Source organism: Aethalodelphis obliquidens, unplaced genomic scaffold, assembly GCF_003676395.1.
Source record: "Aethalodelphis obliquidens isolate GAN/ISIS:26980383/991018 unplaced genomic scaffold, ASM367639v1 scaffold9, whole genome shotgun sequence".
NCBI lineage: Eukaryota > Metazoa > Chordata > Mammalia > Artiodactyla > Delphinidae > Aethalodelphis > Aethalodelphis obliquidens.
The window spans coordinates 11,800,006-11,818,452 of NW_020837953.1; the positions used below are offsets into that span (position 1 = coordinate 11,800,006).

General features: G+C 35.2%; 1 protein-coding gene across 2 annotated transcripts in view; it reads left to right on the forward strand.

Annotated features, from left to right (window-relative positions):
• The first annotated feature begins 1,670 nt into the window (after positions 1 to 1,670).
• Positions 1,671 to 18,447, forward strand: part of AGBL4 (AGBL carboxypeptidase 4) — a 1,265,610-nt gene continuing 1,248,833 nt past the window's right edge. For both annotated transcript variants that reach the window (XM_027108602.1, XM_027108603.1), the window contains exon 1: positions 1,671 to 1,743. In XM_027108602.1, the coding sequence (XP_026964403.1) occupies positions 1,671 to 1,743 (73 nt within the window). The remainder of the gene's footprint in view (positions 1,744 to 18,447) is intronic.

Sequence of the window (18,447 nt, forward strand, 5' to 3'; positions counted from 1 at the left end):
TATGAAATACCAAGTTAAAAAGTATATTCTGCTTGGTGCTTCTTGGGCCTGTAGTTGTATATCCTTCATTAAATGTGGGAAAATTTCAGGTATTATCTCTTCAAATATTTCTTCTGCCCTCCCATCTCCTTCTGGAATTCCAGTTATACGTACATTACATTATTTTATTTTATTCCACAGCTCTTAGGTGCTGTTTTTTTCTTTTCTTTTCCTTGTTTTTGTTCAGTTTATTTCTATTGATTTGGAGTTCACAGTTCTTTCCTCATCTGTGTCAAGCCTACTGATGAGTATACTGAAGACATTCTTTATCTCTTTTATTGTGTTTTTTAGCTTTAGCATTTCCTTTTGGCTTATTACTGTAATTTCCATCTCTCTACTGAAGTTCTCCATTTGTTCATGCATTTTGTCCTCATTTTCTACTAGAAAATTTAACATATTATTCTTAGTTATTTTAAATTCATTGTCTGATAATTCCAGTATCTGGTCATTTCTGAATTTAGTTCTGTTTATTTTTTCTCCCAAGATAGTAGGTTGTTTTTTTCTTGAGTTTTTTGTATGTTCCGCAATTTTTTATTGAATACTGCATAACTCACGTAGAACCGTAGAGAATGATATAAATATTATATGTTACAATGCTTGCACCTCTTCTCCTAGGTGCATTTGTTTGAGGGCTTATATCTACCCAGTCAGGAGTTAAGCTGGGTTGAGTTTCATTGTTGCTATGGTTGTCTTCAGTTTGCCACTGGCTTCATATGCTTCTAGTGATACTTTATTCATGAAGGAAAGGGATAGGGTGATTGAGGGTTTTTCTTCAATGTTTTGCTCCACCCTAAACTTTTGTCCTTCCCTTGGATACTCCTATTACAGAGGGGGCTTCTATCTATGCTTTTGTCCCTATGCTAGAATTAGATTGCTTTGTTTGTTATTCAGTGCTTGCTATATTGGTATTGAGGGATTAGGAGTGTTTCTGTTATACTGGTCTAGCCTAGGTCTTAGGCAGGCCCTGTATGTTCTGATGTTGGAGTGGAGTTTTTTCAGTGATCCCACTTCTCTTTCGTCTTTTAATTCTGCTTTGAACCTTTGATATGTTTTGTGAGAGATTGTTTTTTACTCCTTCCCCAGGGGTAGGGGACCTTAAATAATGTTGATATATAGTCTTAGGCCCAGGACTGTTTCCTGCTCTTCCCCCAGCTGTAGAAGATTGTTTTCTTTTACAGCTCCGCCTCTTACAATGAGTCTCACTTGTGCACTGAAATACAAACATCTTTTGCATTTCAGTAGTTACACTAGATATTTTTCATTACCTAGTTCTCATAACACAGTTTAGAAATATGGGTTTTACCATTCCCTTTTTGTGGATGAGAGAAACTGAGGCTTAAAAGGATTCGGTTGATTGCTTTGTGACACAGGGAATTAATATGTAGTAGCAATAAGATTTGAGCCTATATCTTTTTGATTTAAAAATCTATTCTCTTTCTACTCTACCACAATATGTGGTTAATTTTTTTAATGCCTGGATAAGCACCAAATTATAGGGGAGGGGGTAAAAATTTTATTGGATTTCTGTTACTAAATGCATTATGATTTCTGTTTAACATGAGCCAATTTTTTGAACAATAGGCAATGATCTGGGAAATGATGATACCATCGGAGGGAATGTGAGCAAATATATGGTGCTTCCAACTGGATACTGTGGACAGCCCAAGAAAGGACATCTTATCTTTGATGCTTGCTTTGAAAGTGGTGAGTGTATCAAAGGCCTTTTCTTTTGAACTTGTCTAGTGAGTCATTTTTGGAATCTAATGCCATCTGACCATTTAGTGTGATTCAACCCATTTAATTTTTTACCATAATGAAATAAGTTGTCAGGAAAAATCCATTTTGAATGAACTAACTTGGAAATACTTAAAAATGAAGTGCTGTATTTTGGTTGTGATAAATGATTAGAAAGATAATGGTAGTAGTAATGAACATTTATGCAGTACCTTATATTTTATCAAATACTTACCCAGATATTATTTCTTTTGGGATAAAACTAATATAATTTGAATACTTGATAAATTATTAATTATTCAATGTCTACTGTATACCTGGTTCTTAGTCTTTCTGAGAGCAGTCTTCTCTATAAAGAAGCAATTAAAGAAAAGATTCAGTTGAACACAAACAAAACAGAAAAAGTAATATACTTTGTAAACAGCAAATGCTGTGAGTATTCTGATAGGGGAGAACAGGGCTTAATTGTGAATTTCCACCCAGTAGTAGTTGAATCTTGTTAACTTCTTTATATCTGAGCCTCATACTCTGAATGGCATATAAGCACATAGTAGGTATTCAGAATACGTTGAAAATATTAATGAGAAAGTTAAACATAACTTTGTTTTATATACAGTTGTTGATTATTTTTCGTTTTGAGTAATGTGTTTGCATGTGTGTGTGTGATTGAAGGGACGTTCCAGTTATATGACAGTTCTCTGAACCCCTAAGTACCATGATTGTTTTACCAACAATTAAAAAGATGTGGAAAGATTAATTTTCTGTTAGCTTTGATAAAAAGCCATATTTAATTGCTTGCTGTTCCCCAGTCTACCAGCTTCTCTCAAGTCTTTGTACCTTTGCAGATGCTGTTTTCTCTGTGCCCCAGATGCCTTTCTCTACTTGGTAAAATGTTAATTCAGACTCAGGCCAGCATTTCTTCCTCTAAGACCCAGCACCTCCCAGGCAGGTTTGGCCGTCTCTACCTGTATATTTACAGGCATCTCTTCTATGATTTACTGGCCTCTGCTATGATAGTTTTTATTGCATTGCAGTCATTTAATGATCTCTTTCCTTTTCCTTATCACTGAAAATTCCTTGAAGTCAGTGATGGTTTCTCACTAATTTTTGTTCCTTAGCACCTAGTGTACAATCAGAAACTGACTCTAAAGAAATGGAGTTACATGATTTACCTGACAGAGAAATCAAAATAACTGTCATAAAGATTTTTACCAAGGTCAGGAAAACATTGCATGAACAAAGTGACAATTTCATCAGAGAGAGGGATAATGCTGAAAGTACCAAATGTTGATAGAAAGCATGAAGCTGAAGAACACAGTAGCTGAACTGAGAAGACTTCCTACAGGACTTTAATGTCAGACTAAAGCAGAAGAAAGAATCAGTGAATTTAAATACATATTATTGGAAATAATGCAATCAGAGGAACTTAAGTAAAAAGAATGAAATAGAGTGAAGAAAGCTTAAGGGGTTTATGCAATACCATCAAAGAGATCAGTATATGCATAATGGGAGCCCCAGAAGGAGTGGGGAGAGAGAAAGCGAGAGAGAGCACCAGAGAAATTAATAAATGAAGGAGGACAGATAGTGAACAAAATGGTCTTCATAAAGTGAGATTTTAAGATTAATAAAAATATTTTTACATTTAAATAAAAATTTAACTAATAACAGCAAGAACATAAAGGGAAAAAAACAATAGTAATTATCACTTTATTACTTATTGTTTGCCATACCCTGTAAGGAATGATATACATAGTTTATCTCATTTAATACACACAAAAGACTTCTGAGGTATTATATCTCTCTTTGTAGGTGAGGAAGGTGATGCTCAGAGATGTAAAGTTATTTACCTTGAATTGCATGACTGACAAGTGGTGTAGCTGAATTTGAAACTGAGAATTTCCTGGCTCCACAGGCCATACTTTTAACCACTGCATATATGTATTACCTTATTATAGGTCAACTTATGACATGAATAATAAACATATTGTTGAAAATTTCTCACTAGGTGATAAGATATATAGGAAAAGGTTTTATGATAAAGAAAAATGAAAAGTTTACTACTGTTTTAAAATAAACCATCCAAATAAATACTATGGTTGCCATCATATGCAATTTGATTATTCTTTTATTATTGATATGCATATATGTGTATTGAATGTGAGAAGTGCACTATAATTCATACTTCAAATTAATTGGTTAGCCTGAGAAATTTAGTATGTTGTATTAAGTTACCATGGCATGAAAAAGCATCAGTGAAATAAAGATATGGTAGTTATTTATATATCATTTCAGACAATAGAAATAAAAACTTAAAAACTTTTATTTTTAATTCCCCCAATGGAGTTTTACTACATTTATTTTTGTAATCTTTAAAAATTAATGTTTTATTTCCTCTTGAAAGAAAATAAAATAGTCTTTATTATTGGTGCAGCATGAAAATATGCTATGACTACATTAGAAATCAGGGTTTTTAGCTTAATACTGCACCTGAACTTTTCTTTTAGATATCCAGATGGCTGATATACTTTGTTGTTTTTTTAACTTTATTGAGGAATAGTTGACAAATATAATTGCATATATTTAAGATGTATGATGTAATGATTTGATATACATGTATATTGTAGAACAATTACCAAAATCACAATAATAAACACATCCATCACCTTACATAGTTAGCATAGCTATCTGCTTTCTCCTCCCTGTGGTGAAAATGCTTAAGATCTACTGTCAAAAATTTTCAAGTATACAATACCATATTCTTTAACTCTAGTCACCGTGCTGTGCATTAGAGCCTCAGAACTTATAACTGAAAATTTGTACCCCTTGACCTACATCACCCCATTTCCCCTTCCCTCAGCCCCAGGCAACCACCATTTTTTTCTCTGTATCTATGAAATCAACTTCACTGCAGCATTATTCACAATAGCAAGATGTGGAAACAACCTAAATGTACTTTGCTGGATGAATGGATACAGAAAATATGATATATATATATATATACACACACACGTGATATATATGAGTGATGGAATATATATATATATATATATATATAAATATAATATATAGTGAAGTATTATTCAACCATATAAAGGACATCCTGCCATTTGTGACAACATGGATGAATCCAGAGGGCATGCTACCTACATTTTTTTTAAACAAGAGGTAACATAGTATAATACCAAAAAACACAGGTTTTGGTTTCAGACAGACTTAGGTTCATATATTAACTTTAGCACGTACTTGGTTATGTCATTGCTGATGTTATCACTTAAAGTTTACTTAAAATTAGGAAAATAAGTATCTGTATTGTAGAATTATTGTGCAAATTAGAGATAACATACAAAATAGACTTAGCACAATATCTAGTAATATCCCAGGTACTAATTCTGGCACATGAATAATATCAACATTTCAAGGGTGCTAAAATGTACCAGAATTTTTCTTGGTGTATTTGTGTTATTTCCAACCCATAGAAAAACCTTGTAATATCAGAGCCTTAAATTGGGTTCCTCCCACAATCATACTGAGATAAGGACTTAGGTAAAGGTTGTATATTTTATTTATTTATTTATTTATTTATTGGAGTAAAATTACTTTACAATGTTGTGTTAGTTTCTGCTGTACAATGAAGTGAATCAGCATTTGTATGCCTATATCCTCTCTCTTTTGGACCTCCCTCCCCTCCCCCCCCATCTAGGTCATCACAGAGCACTGAGCTGAACTCCCTGTGCTATACAGCACATTCCCACTAGCTATCTATTTTACACATGGTAGTGTATTTATGTCAAACCTAATCTCCCAATTCATCTCACCCTCCCCTTTCCCCACTGTGTCCACATGTCCATTCTCTGTGTCCATGTCTATTCCTACCCTACAAATAGGTTCATCTGTACCATTTTTTTAGATTCCACATATATGTGTTAATATACGATATTTGTTTTTCTCTTTCTGGCTCACTTCACTCTGTATGACAGACTCTAGGTCCATCACATCTCTACAAATGACCCAATTTCATTCCTTTATATGGCTGAGTAATATTCCATTGTATATATGTACCACATCTTCTTAATCCATTCATCTGTTGTTGGACATTTAGGTTGTTTCCATGTGTTGGTAAATAGTGCTGCAATGAACATTGGGAAACGTGTCATTTTGAATTATGGTTTTCTCAGGGTATATGCCCAGTAGTGCGATTGCTGGGTCATATGGTAATTCTATTTTTAGTCTTCTAGGAACCTCCATACTGTTCTTCATAGTGTCTGTATCAATTTACATTCTCACCAACAGTGTAGGAGGGTTCCCTTTTCTCCACACCCTTTCCAGCATTTGTTATTTGTAGCTTTTTTGATGATGGCCATTCTGACCAATATGAGGTGATACCTCATTGTAGTTTGGATTTGCATTTCTCTAATGATTAGTGATGTTGAGCATCTTTTCACGTGCCTCTTGGCCATCTGTATGTTTTCTTTGGTGAAATGTGTATTTAAGTGTTCCACCCATTTTTTAATTGGGTTGTTTGGTTTTTTTTGATATTGAGCTGCATGAACTGTTTGTATATTTTGGATATTAATCCTTTGTCCACTGTTTCATTTGCAAATATTTAGTCCCATTTTGAGGGTTGTCTTTTTCTCTTGTTTATGGTTTTCTTTGCTGCGCAAAAGCTTTTAAGTTTCATTAGGTCTGGTTTTTAAATTTTCGTTTTTATTTTCATTATTCTAGGAGGTGGGTCAAAAAAGATCTTGCTGTGGTTTATGTCAAAGATTGTTTTTCCTATGTAATCATCTACAAGTTTTATCCAATCTTACATTTAGGTCTTTAATCCATTTGGAGTTTATTTTTGTGTATGGTGTTAGGGAGTGTTCTAATTTCATTCTTTTACATGTAGCTGTCCAGTTTTCCCAGCACCACTTATTGAAGAGACTTTCTTTTCTCCATTCTATATCCTTGCCTCCTTTGTCAAAAATTAGGTGACCATATGTGTGTGGGTTTATCTCTGGGCTTTCTATCCTGTACCACTGATCTGTATTTCTGTTTTTGTGCCTGCCAGTACCATACTATCTTGATTACTCTAGCTTTGTAGTATAGTTTGAAGTCAGGTAGCCTGATTCCTCCGGCCCCATTTTTCTTTCTCAAGATTGCTTTGGCTATTTGGAGTCTTTTGTGTTTCCATACAGATTGTAGAATTTTTTGTTCTAATTTTGTGAAAAATGCCCTTGATAGCTTGATAGGGATTACATTGAATCTGTAGATTGCTTTGGGTAGTATAGTCATTTTCATAATATTGATTCTTACAATCCAAGAACCTGGTATATCTCTCAGTCTGTTTATGTTATGTTTGATTTTTTTCATCAGTGTTTTATAGTTTTCTAAGTACAAATCTTTTGCCTCCTTAGATAGGTTTATGCCTAGGTATCTTTTTCTTTTTGTTGCGATGGTAAATGGGATTGTTTATTTGATTTCTCTTTCTTGTTTTTTGTTGTTAGTGTACAAGAATGCCAGAGATTTCTGTGCATTAATTTTGCATCCTGCAACCTTATGAAATTCATTGATTAGCTGTAGTAGTTTTCTGGTGGCGTCTTTAGGATTTTCTATGTATAGTATCATGTGATCTGCAAACAATGACTGTTTTACTTCTTCTTTTCCAATTTGGATTCCATTTATTTCTTTTTATTCTCAGATTGCCGTGGCTAGAACTTCCAAAACTATGTTGAATAAGAGTGGCGAGAGTGGGCATCCTTTTCTTGTTCCTGATCTTAGTGGAAATGCTTTCAGTTTTTCACCATTGAGTATGAGGTTTGCTGTATCTTTGTCATATATGGCCTTTGTCATATTGAAGTAGGTTCCCTCTTTGCCTATTTCTTGAGAGTTTTTTATCATAAGTGGGTGTTGAATTTTGTCAAAAACTTTTACTGCATCTATCGAGATGCTCATATGGTTTTTATTCTTTAACTTGTTAATATGATGTATCACATTGATTTGTATATATTGAAGAATGCTTGCATTCCTGGGATAAATCCCACTTGAACATTGTGTATGATCCTTTTAATATGTTGTTGGATTCTGCTTGCTAGTATTTTGTTGAGGATTTTTGCATCTATATTCATCAGCGATATTGGTCTGTAATTTTCTTTTTTTCTGTGATATCTTTGTCTGATTTTGGTATCAGGGTGATGGTGGCTTTGTAGAATGAATTTAGGAGTGTTCCTTCCTCTGCAATTTTTTGGAAGAGTTTGAGAAGGATCAGTGTTAGCTCTTCTCTAAATGTTTGATAGAATTCGTCCATGAAGCCATCTGATTCTGGACTTTTGTTTGTTGGAAGTTTTTAAATTACAGTTTCAACTTCATTACTTGTCATAGGTCTGTTTATATTTTCTAATTCTTCCTGGCTCAGTCTTGGAAAGTTGTATCTCATACTGAGACAAGGACTTAGGTAAAGGTTTTATATTTAGGTGCGTATCTCAGGAAGAACAGGTAGGGGAGTAGGGAGAGTAAGACAGGAAATGAAGAAAAGCCAACAAAGAATATGTCCATGAACAGGTACAGTAGTGGTTGTAGGTAGATTAGCCTTGGTTAGAGGGAGCCCACTCAGGAGGATTCATGCACAGCTTCCTTATCTCTATCATCATGTCTAATTTATTCTTTCTTCTGTTATGCAAGGTTGACTGATGTCCACTACATGAATTATTCCATCCACCTTTTTGTTTAATGCCTCCTCTGTGTTAGGTATTGTCTGATGAGCATTGAGGATCTTCAAAATTTTTTTTGGTTATGACTTCATAACCAAAGATTTGAATACTTTGTACCCATTCCCATTGTTCCATTCCCATGTCCCTGTCCCAGACCTCCATGACTGCAGTCTTTCAATCTTGTTCTTTACAGTCCTGTTACCAACCAACCTACAAGACATTTGCCATTGCCCACAAGTTCAGGTATATGTTTACCTTGTACTACTTCTACCTCCACACAAAGGAGAGGAGGAAGTGTACTGCTGTAAGCTCTGTTCACTGGGAGATTTTCCTATCACCACATCATTTAAAGAAAACTGAGTGATATTATATGGCAGCAACAAGTTTTTTTTTAACTTGTGCCAACATATCAAGCCAGTCCATCTGTTAGTCAGTCTTGAGTTGTCTTCCTCAGGGAACCTTCCATGATGCCATAGGCATGAGCTAAGGGAATGGCATTTGTGTAACAGAGGTAGGTGTCACTGGAGTCAGGGTTTGCTCCCTGTCACTTAAATTACACCATTACTTGGTGTCTCATGATTAGAAGCTCAGTATTTAGTAGGCATCAGGACTTTTCCCGGAGCTGCTTTTCACATGGTAGTTTTGTACTGCAGAAAGCATCTTTTGCTCTAGAACTTCATGGATCTGCTTGTCATAGATTCTGCAGTGTCTTGTCTATCATGGTTGTCTCTAGCCTTATTGGATCTCTTTTTAAAATTTTATTTTATTTTGGCAAGAATACTTAACATGAGATCTACTCTCTTAACAAAGTTTTAAGTGTACAATGCAATATTGTTGACTTTAGGTACAATCTTGAGTAGCAGATCTCCAGAACTTATTCATCTTGCTTAACTGAAACATTATGCCCATTGATTAGTTTATTCCCCATTCCTCTCTCCTCTTAGCCCCTGACGACCACCATTCGACTCTTTGATTCTATGAATTTAACTATTTTAGATACCTCAAAGAGTTGGAATCATGCAATATTTGTCTGTCAGACTGACTTAATATAATACCACTTAGCATAATATTCTCAGGGTTCATGCTTGTTGTTGTGTATTGCATAATTTCCTTCTTTTTTAAGGCTGAATGATATTCTATTGTATGAATATACCACATTTCCTTTCATTCATTCATCTATCTGTGGATATTTAGTTTTTTTTCTGTGTCTTGACTATTGTGAATAATGCTGAAGTGAACATAGGAGTGCTAATAATCTCTTTGAGATTCTGATTTCAATTATTTTGGATAAATGCCCAGGAGTAGAATTGCTGGATCATCTGATAGTTCTTTTTTTTTTTTTTGGAGGAACCTCTATACTGTTTTCCATAGTAGATGTACCATTCATTATGCATTCCCACCAAGAGTGTCCAAGAGTGCCAATGTCTCCATATCCTCACTAGCACTTGTGTCTTTTGTGGTTTTCTTTTTTTTTGATAATAGTCATCCTGACAGGTGTGAGGTGGTATCTCATGGTTTTGATTTACATTTCCCTGATAATTAGTGACATTAAGCTTTTTTTTTTCCCATTTACCTGTTGGCCGCTTGTATGTCTTTTTTAGAGAAATGTCTATTCTAGTTCTTAGCCCATTTTTAATTAGATTATTAGTTTTTTTACTATGAGTTCGAGTTCCTTATATATTTTGAAGATTAATTCCTTATCAGAAATATAGTTTGCAAATATTTCCTTTCATTCTGTAGGTTGCCTTTTACTCTGTGAACTGTTTTGTTTGCTGTGCAGAAGCTTTTAAGTTTGTTGTAGTCCCACTGGTCTATTTTTGCTTTTGTTGCCTGTGCTCTTAGTGTCATATCAAGGAAATCATTGCCAATACCAATGTAATGAAGTTTTTTTCTATGTTTTCATTTGGAATTCTACAGTTTCAATATTATGTTTAAATGTTTAATCTATTTTGAGTTTATTTTTGTTTAGGGTATAACAAAAGGGTCCAATTTCATTCTTTTGCAACTGGATACCCAGATACCAATTTGACTAACACATTTGTTGAAGAGACCACCCTTTATTGATTGTATATTCTTGGCACCCTTGTTGAAGGCCAGTTGATCATATATGTGTGAATTTATTTCTAGGCTCTTTATCGAATTCCATAGGTCTACAATTCTGTCTTTATACCAGTACCATACTTTTTTGATTACTGTAGCTTTGCAATGTATTTGGAAACTGGGAACTTTGATGCCTCCCACTTTGTTCTTTCATAAGATTGATTTGGCTATTTGTTATCTTTTGTGGTTCTATATGGATTTTAGCATTTTTTCTATTTCTATAAAAAAATGCCATTGGGGTTTTGATAGGGACTGCATTGAATCTGTAGATTGCTTTGATAGCATGGACATTTTAAGAATACTAAGTCTTCCAATTCATGAACATGGGTTGTCTTTCCATTTATATGTTTCTTCTTTAATTACTTTCATCAATGTTGTCTAGTTTTCAATATACAGGTTTTCCACTTCCTTTGTTAAGTTTATTCCTTTGGGGCTGTTGTAAATGGGATTGGTTTCCCGATTTCCTTTTCACATAGTTTGTTGTTAGTGAATAGAAATGAGACTGATTTTTGTATGTCAATGTTGTATCCTAAAACTTCACTAAATTCATTTTGTAGCTTTAAAAGTTTTTTAAATTGAGTCTTTCAGAGTTTATATATATAACATTATGTCATTTGCACACAGGGATGGTTTTGCTTCTTCCTTTCCAATTTGAATGCCTTTTATTTCTTTTTCTTGCTTAATTGCTCTGGCTAGGACTTCTCATACTATGTTAAGCAACTGGCAAGAGTGGGCATCATTGCCTTGTTCTTAGAGGAAAAGCTTTCAGTCTTCCAGCAGAGCTTTTCATATATTGCCTTTATTATGTTGAAATGCTTTCTTTCTATTCCTGGTGTGTTGAGCATTTTTATCATGAAAGGATGTTGAATATTGTTCAGTCCTTTTTCAACTTCTGTTGAGACAGATATGTGATTTTTACCCTTTATTTTGTCATTGTGGTGTATCACATTAATTTGTTTTCATATGTTGAGCCATCCTTGTATCCCAGGGATAAATTCCACTTGTTCATAGTGTATGATCATTTCAATTTGCTGTTGGATTAAGTTTTCCAGTATTTTATTGAGGATTTTTGGATCAGTATTCATCAGGGATATTGGCTTATAGTTTCATTTTCTTGTGTTATACTTGTCTGTCAAAGTCAACTGGTAAAGGTACCTTGTATCAGGATAATGGTGGCCTCATAAAATGAGTTTGGAAGTGTTTCCTTCTCTTCAATTTTTTGGAAGAGTTTAAAAGTATTGGCATTAATTCTTTGAATATTTGGTAAAAATCACCAGGGAATCCATCTGGTCCTGGGCTTTTCTTTGTTGCAAGGTTTTTGTTTAGTGATTCAATCTCTATATTAGTTTTAGGTCTGTTCAGACTTTCTATTTCTTCACAATTCAGTCTTGGTAGGGTGTATGATTCTAGGAATTTATCCATTTTTTTTTAAGATTATTCAGTTGATGTAGTTCATAGTAGTCTTTTATAATCCTTTTTATTTCTGTGGCCTCAGTTTTAATGTCTCCTCTTTCATTTTGGATTTTATTTGAGTCTTCTTTCCTTTTTCTTAGTTTAGCTAAGGGTTTGTCAGTTTTATCTTTCAAAAAAACTCAATTTCATTGTTTTACTATTCTCTATTTCACTTATTTCTATTCTAATCTTTGTTATTTCTTTCCTTCTGCTAACTTTGTGCTTATTTTGATCTTCTAGCTCCTTGAAATGTAAATTAAGTTGTTCATTTGATCTTTCTTTTCTCTCAATATGTCTCTTTATCACAGTAAACTTCCTTTTCAGTACTACTCTTGCTGTAGCCTATAAGTTTTGGTATGTTTTGGTTTTTGTTTGTTTATTTGTCTTTAGGAGTTTTCTTTGATTTCTTTTCTGACAAAATTGTTGTTCAGGAGTTTGTCATTTAATTTCCACATATTCATGAATTTCCAGTTTTTCTTCTGCTATTCATTTTAGTTTTATTCCATTGTAGTCAGAAAAGATACTTTGCATGATTTCAGCCTTCTTTAATCTGTTTAGACTTGTTTTGTGACCAAACTTGTGATCTATAAAGTTCCATGTTCAGTTGAAAAGAATATGTATTCTGCTGCTGTTGGGCAGAATGTTATGTATATTTCTCTTAGGTTTATAATGTTGTTCATCCTCTGTTTCCTGACTTTCTATCTGGATATTCTATTTATTATTGAAAGTGGGGTATTGAATTCTCCTACTATTATTGTCATGCTGTCTATTTCCCTTTCTGTTCTGTCAACATTTGCTTTATGTATTTAGGTACTCTGTTGTTGGATGCATATACATTTTTGATTATGATATCTTCCTGTTGAATTGGCCTTTTTATCATTGTTATGTACTTCTTTTTCTCTTATGATAGATTTTGACTTAAAGTCTATTTTTTCCTGACATAAATATGGCCACCCCTGCTTTCTTTTGGTACCATTTATGAGGAGTAGCTTTTCTATCTCTTCTCTTTCACCTATTTGTGTTCTTAAATCTCAAGTGATTTTTTTGTAGATAGCAAATAGTTAGGTGTGTTTTTTTAATCCATTCAACTACTCTATGCCTTTTGATTGAGGAATTTAATCCATTTACATTTACAGTGATTACTGCTATGGAAGTATTTACTATTTCCATTTTGTTAATTGATTTCTATTAATCTTGTAGTTATTTTGCTTGTATTTCCTAGAGATGTTCCTTGTTCGTTTGTTTGGTAACGTCTCTGCCTGAACCGTCATTTTCCTTGACTCTCTGTGTTGGTTTCTGCACATTGGATGGAGCAGTTACCTCTCCCATTGTTCATGCACTAGCCTCATACAGGAGAAGAACCTGAGGGCCTCTTGAAATTTTGAGGTAGTCCAACCCACTTTTGTTAGTTCTTTGAAGACCCCAGGTATCTAGGATGTGCCAGGTCCCATCAGTGTACCATGACAAGCAAGTCTGAAGCCAATTCCTCAGGCAGTCTCTGGAAAAGTTATATTGTTGGATGCTCTGTCTAACTCTTTCCTTCCACAGTGAGAAGCTAAGAACTAGGGATTTTTGTCCACTGTCTCTGTGCTTAACTGGGAGGGAGGACTATGGTGACTGCCAGCCCAAATCTTCATCTCTGTTTTCACTAGACACCCCACCCTGCCCCAGGTGGTTTGATTATGCCAGATCCCAGATCCCCTCAGTACTCTGAGACAGGCAAGCTAGAAGCCTGTCCTTTGAGTAGTCCCTGGAAAGATTGTGGCATTGGATACCTGGACCAACTTTTCCCCTTACCAGTGAGAATCAGGCAGCTTTGTTTTTGTCCACCTACTCTGTGCTGAGAAGGAGGCAGGAGCTATGGTGTCCACCAGTTTAAATCTCTGTCTCTATCTCCCCCAGGTGGCTAGGTTGTTCTGATTCCATCAGCATTCCAAGATGAGCAAGACAGGTGCCAGTTCTTTGTGCAGTCTTAGAGAAGCTGGGGTACTGGACACATGGATCAAGCCTTTCCATCCCCAGTGGGAAGCTGAGAGCCTTGATTTTTTATCTTCTCCCTTTGTGCTGTGCCAGAGAAGGAGCTATGGTGTTTACCAGCCCAAGCTGCCATCTCCTTTCTCTCCCAGGCAACTAGACTGTGCTAGAATCTGTCAGAGCCCCAAACATAGCAGCAGAGAAGCCAGACCTTTGGGGATCCCACTTGGAAAACTTGGGGTGCTGGACATGTGAGCCATCAATTTTCCTCCCCTGGGAGAAACTGGGAGCTAAAGAGTCTCTTTCTGATCATACGGTGCTATGTGAGCTGTAGAAATTCTGTTGAGATTGGGTCTTGACTCTCCCTGCCAGATTTGGTGTCTAGTTTCACACTTGCCCAGGGTACAGGAATATTTCAGTTAGTTTCTGGATTTCTCACAAAGAGAATCTTGTTGCTAAGTTGGTATGTTTGTGGGGACAAGGCAGGTCCAAGATTTCCTACTCTGCTGTCGTGCTATGTTGCTCCTCTTGAGTCATTTTTTGCCCACTTAAAATTAGCCTTCTGAGCCTCCTGATAAATGCAATTAATGCAGTATTATCAAGTGTGATGGAAGAGTCCACAAGTACAAAGAGACCTACCAAGTACTGTGCTTCTTTCTTAATGCTAAGAGATACATGGTGTAGTGACTTTTCCTTTACCTTAAAGATGTCCTGGCATATCGCATTGGTTACCTAAAAAACTCCATCATGTGGCAGGCCTCTGAATATTTTTCAGGTTTACATTGCACACTCTGGCAAACATATATCTTACCAGGTGTTGTGGGTTGAATTGCAACCCCAGTACCCCCAAAAAAGAATATTTTGATGTTTCTACCCCTGGTACCTGGAAGTGTTGCCTTATTTGGAAACAGGGACTTTGAAGATGCAATCAAGTTAAGATGAAGCCATACTGGATGGATTAGGATGGACCCTAATCCACCCTATATGAGAAGAGATATTTAGGGATCCAGATGTACACAGAGGGAAGATGGCCAAGTGAAAATGGAGGTAGAAATTCGAATGATATAGCTACAAGCCAAGGAATGCCAAGGATTGTTGACACCTACACTATAGTTGTTTGTTTTTTTTATTGAGTTGTATGAGCTGTCTGTTTTGGAAATTAAGCCGTTGTTGGTTGCATCGTTTGCAAATATTTTCTCCCAATCCATAGGCTGTCCTTTCATTTTGCATATGGTTTCCTTTGCTGTGTAAAAGCTTGTAAGTTTGATTAGGTCCCATTTGTTTATTTTTGCTTTTATTTCTGTTGCCTTGAGGACTGAGCTAATAAAACATTGGAACAATTGATGTCCAAGAATGTTTTGCTTATGTTGTCTTATAGGAGTTTTATGGTGTCATGTCTTATATTTAAGTATTTTAGACATTTTGAGTGTATTTTTTTGTATGGTGTGAGGGTGTGTTCTAACTTCGTTGATTTACATGTGGCTGTCCAGCTTTCCCAACACCATCAAGAGTCACCATTTGCTGAAGAGGCTGTCTTTTTTCCATTGTATATTCTTGCCTCCTTTTTCAAAGATTAACTGACCGTATGTGTGTGGGTTTATTTTTGGGCTGTCTATTCTCTTCCATTGATCCATATGTCTGTTTTTGTGCCAGTACCATGCTGTTTTGATTACTGTTGCTTTGCAGTATTGTCTGAAGTGTGTGAAGGTTATGCCTCCTGGTTTGTTCTTTTTGCTTAGGAATGCTTTGGCAATTCTGAGTCTTTTATGGTTCTGTAAAAATTTTAGGATTATACGTTCTACTTCTGTGAGAAATGTCATGGGTAATTTGATAGGGATTGCATTAAATCTGTAGATTGCTTTGGGTATTTTGGCCATTTTAACAATATTAATTCTAGAAGTACTCATTTAAATGTTTGAAGTTTGTAAGCTCTGTAGGAGCTCTTGTTTGCCACCATGTATCCAAGGCTTAGTCAAGAGCCTAGTACATAATAGGTGATCATTAAATGTATATTAAGTGAATACAGTTATCATAATTCTGTAAAGTAAGTATTACTAATGCTGCTTCACAGATGAAGAAAATGAAGTTTAGAGAGGTTAAACATGTGTCAAGGTTACACAGCTTCTAAGTGGTAGAGTCAGGATTTGAATCTGGGTCTGCGTATTAATGGCTAATGGTTAATAGTTAGTCGCAGGCAGTATGTGAGGCTCACACATTCTTTTACATACTTTATCTCATTGAATCCTCACACCTTATGAGGTAGGTATTATTATTCTGTCTTACAGATAAGTAGAGGCCTAGAGAGGATAAGTAATTTGCCCATGGCTATACAGTTAACCAACCAAGTGTCAGAGTGGGTATTTGAACCTAAGTTGGGTAAGATTAAAATAACAGTAATATAAACACTAATATTGAATTTATTATATGCCATACAGAGGTCCAAGTGTTTGACATGAGTGATTCATTCAAGTCTCATATCAACCCTATGAGGTAGATTCTATTGTTATTTTCATTTAACAGATGAGGAAACAGACACAGAGAGGTTGAATAATTTTACCAAGATCACGTTGCTGGTGATCTGAACTGGGATCCAAACCCAGTCATTCTGGCTCCATAATCTGTGCTTGAAACTATTGCATTGCATGGGGTCATAATCCATATGAAAGCACTTATCTCTGCGTTAGGCATTTAGCAGTTTCGTAATTTAAAATTTTGCCTTTAGGTCTTTTTAACTTCTGAGAAAATAAGATTGTTGTAACTTTAAGTTAAAAATATGATACTTAATTTCCTAAGTTGCAGAATGAAGTGATTATAGCAGAAAATAGATTATACTGGTCATTGATTACCACAAATGAAGAGCTTATGCCCATTAACCTTTAAAGTAAGAAAACTTCCCTAGTATAAAATTTTAATGTTAGAAGACAATTTCAAAATATTTAAAAATCAAATAAAATCTTGTAGTATATGAGGCGTAGGTTTATAGAATCTCTAAGGAAAAATTAATCTGCCTTTTGTAGAAGGTTCCCTCACTCTTCATTCTCACCACATTTAGATAAGCTGTCCTGTTTCAGGAAGAAGTGTTTTAAGTTTGTACATAATTATGGCAGAGTCCTTGATTTGGATTGTTTTGAGGAATATGAAAGAATCTTACTTTTTTCTTCTTTATAAATCTACCAACCAGCAGATATGTTTTATCCTGTGGGAAGAATACAATATACAATTCCCAGTTTAAAGGAGTTTAGTGGGAGAGACTGACAAAGGCTCTGATTGAATTGACCACAAAATTTATCATCTAAAGTAAATATCTTTGCCCACAACAAATGCTAACCTGCAAGGGAGTCTGGGACAACAGACAAAGCCTGGGGTTTGTCTGAGGCTAACCACGATATAATAAGTACCGAGTAATAAAACATAGCAAAAGCATGTCTTTTTCAGCATGGTATTGGGGAGATAAGTTTGCAGACAATGCTTATTAGAGGAGGCTACTATTAGCTAAAGCTTGAATGATTAATAACAATTTATCTGGTAAATTTTGGCTTTTGGGAAAGACTACCTAGTTCTTGTCATGCAGAAAGACATGAATGCTAGAGAGAGGATACTTTCAGGGAATGGCAAACTGCAACTAGCTCTCAAAAATGGAGAGTATTCTTGAGAGTAAGGGCTCACTAAAACTTTTTAATTAAATACACTTTATTTCTCTTTACCTTAAAATTCATTTCTAATATATGTATTCTGTCATTCCCTTCTCTCTATTCTCAAAGAAATACGTATGCTGGAAATTCAAGAGGGAGGAGATATGGGGATATATGTATATGTATAGCTGATTCACTTTGTTCTAAAGTAGAAACTAACACACCATTGTAAAGCAATTATACCCAATAAAGATGTTAAAAAAAAAAGCACACAAAAAAACACACTGATCTACAAGAAAAAAAACAAAACCTTTTAGAGAAAATACTGAATGACAACATCCATGTGTCCACATCCTGAACCTGGTTTGTATGTGTCTCCTTGAAGGTTGGTCTCTTTCTCTTCACATTGTCACCCTATATCACTTCTGCCCTGTGAACCCTCCTGACCTACGTGATTACTATACTGTTTGCTTTGCTAATCCAGAGTTTTGTCCCTGACCAATGGGTTTAGCCCCTTGTCCAAACTGGGATTTTCCCATGGGATGATGGTAAGAGAAAGTATTAGGCAATGTACTCTGGTTTCCCTCTGCTTGTTATTAAATGAATTGTTATAAAATATTGCAACGTTTTCAGCTCCACAACTTCTATCCTAGACCAAGTCATCAGTAAATTTCCTGGACTTGTACAGCAGCTTTCTAACCTCTCTCTGGTCCATCATCTACAATGCCACCAAAGCTATACTGTGAATCATCTGATCATATTTCTTTATGCTTAAAATCTTTCATGACTCCCAATTGTCTTCAGCATAAAATCCAAATGCTTTTATT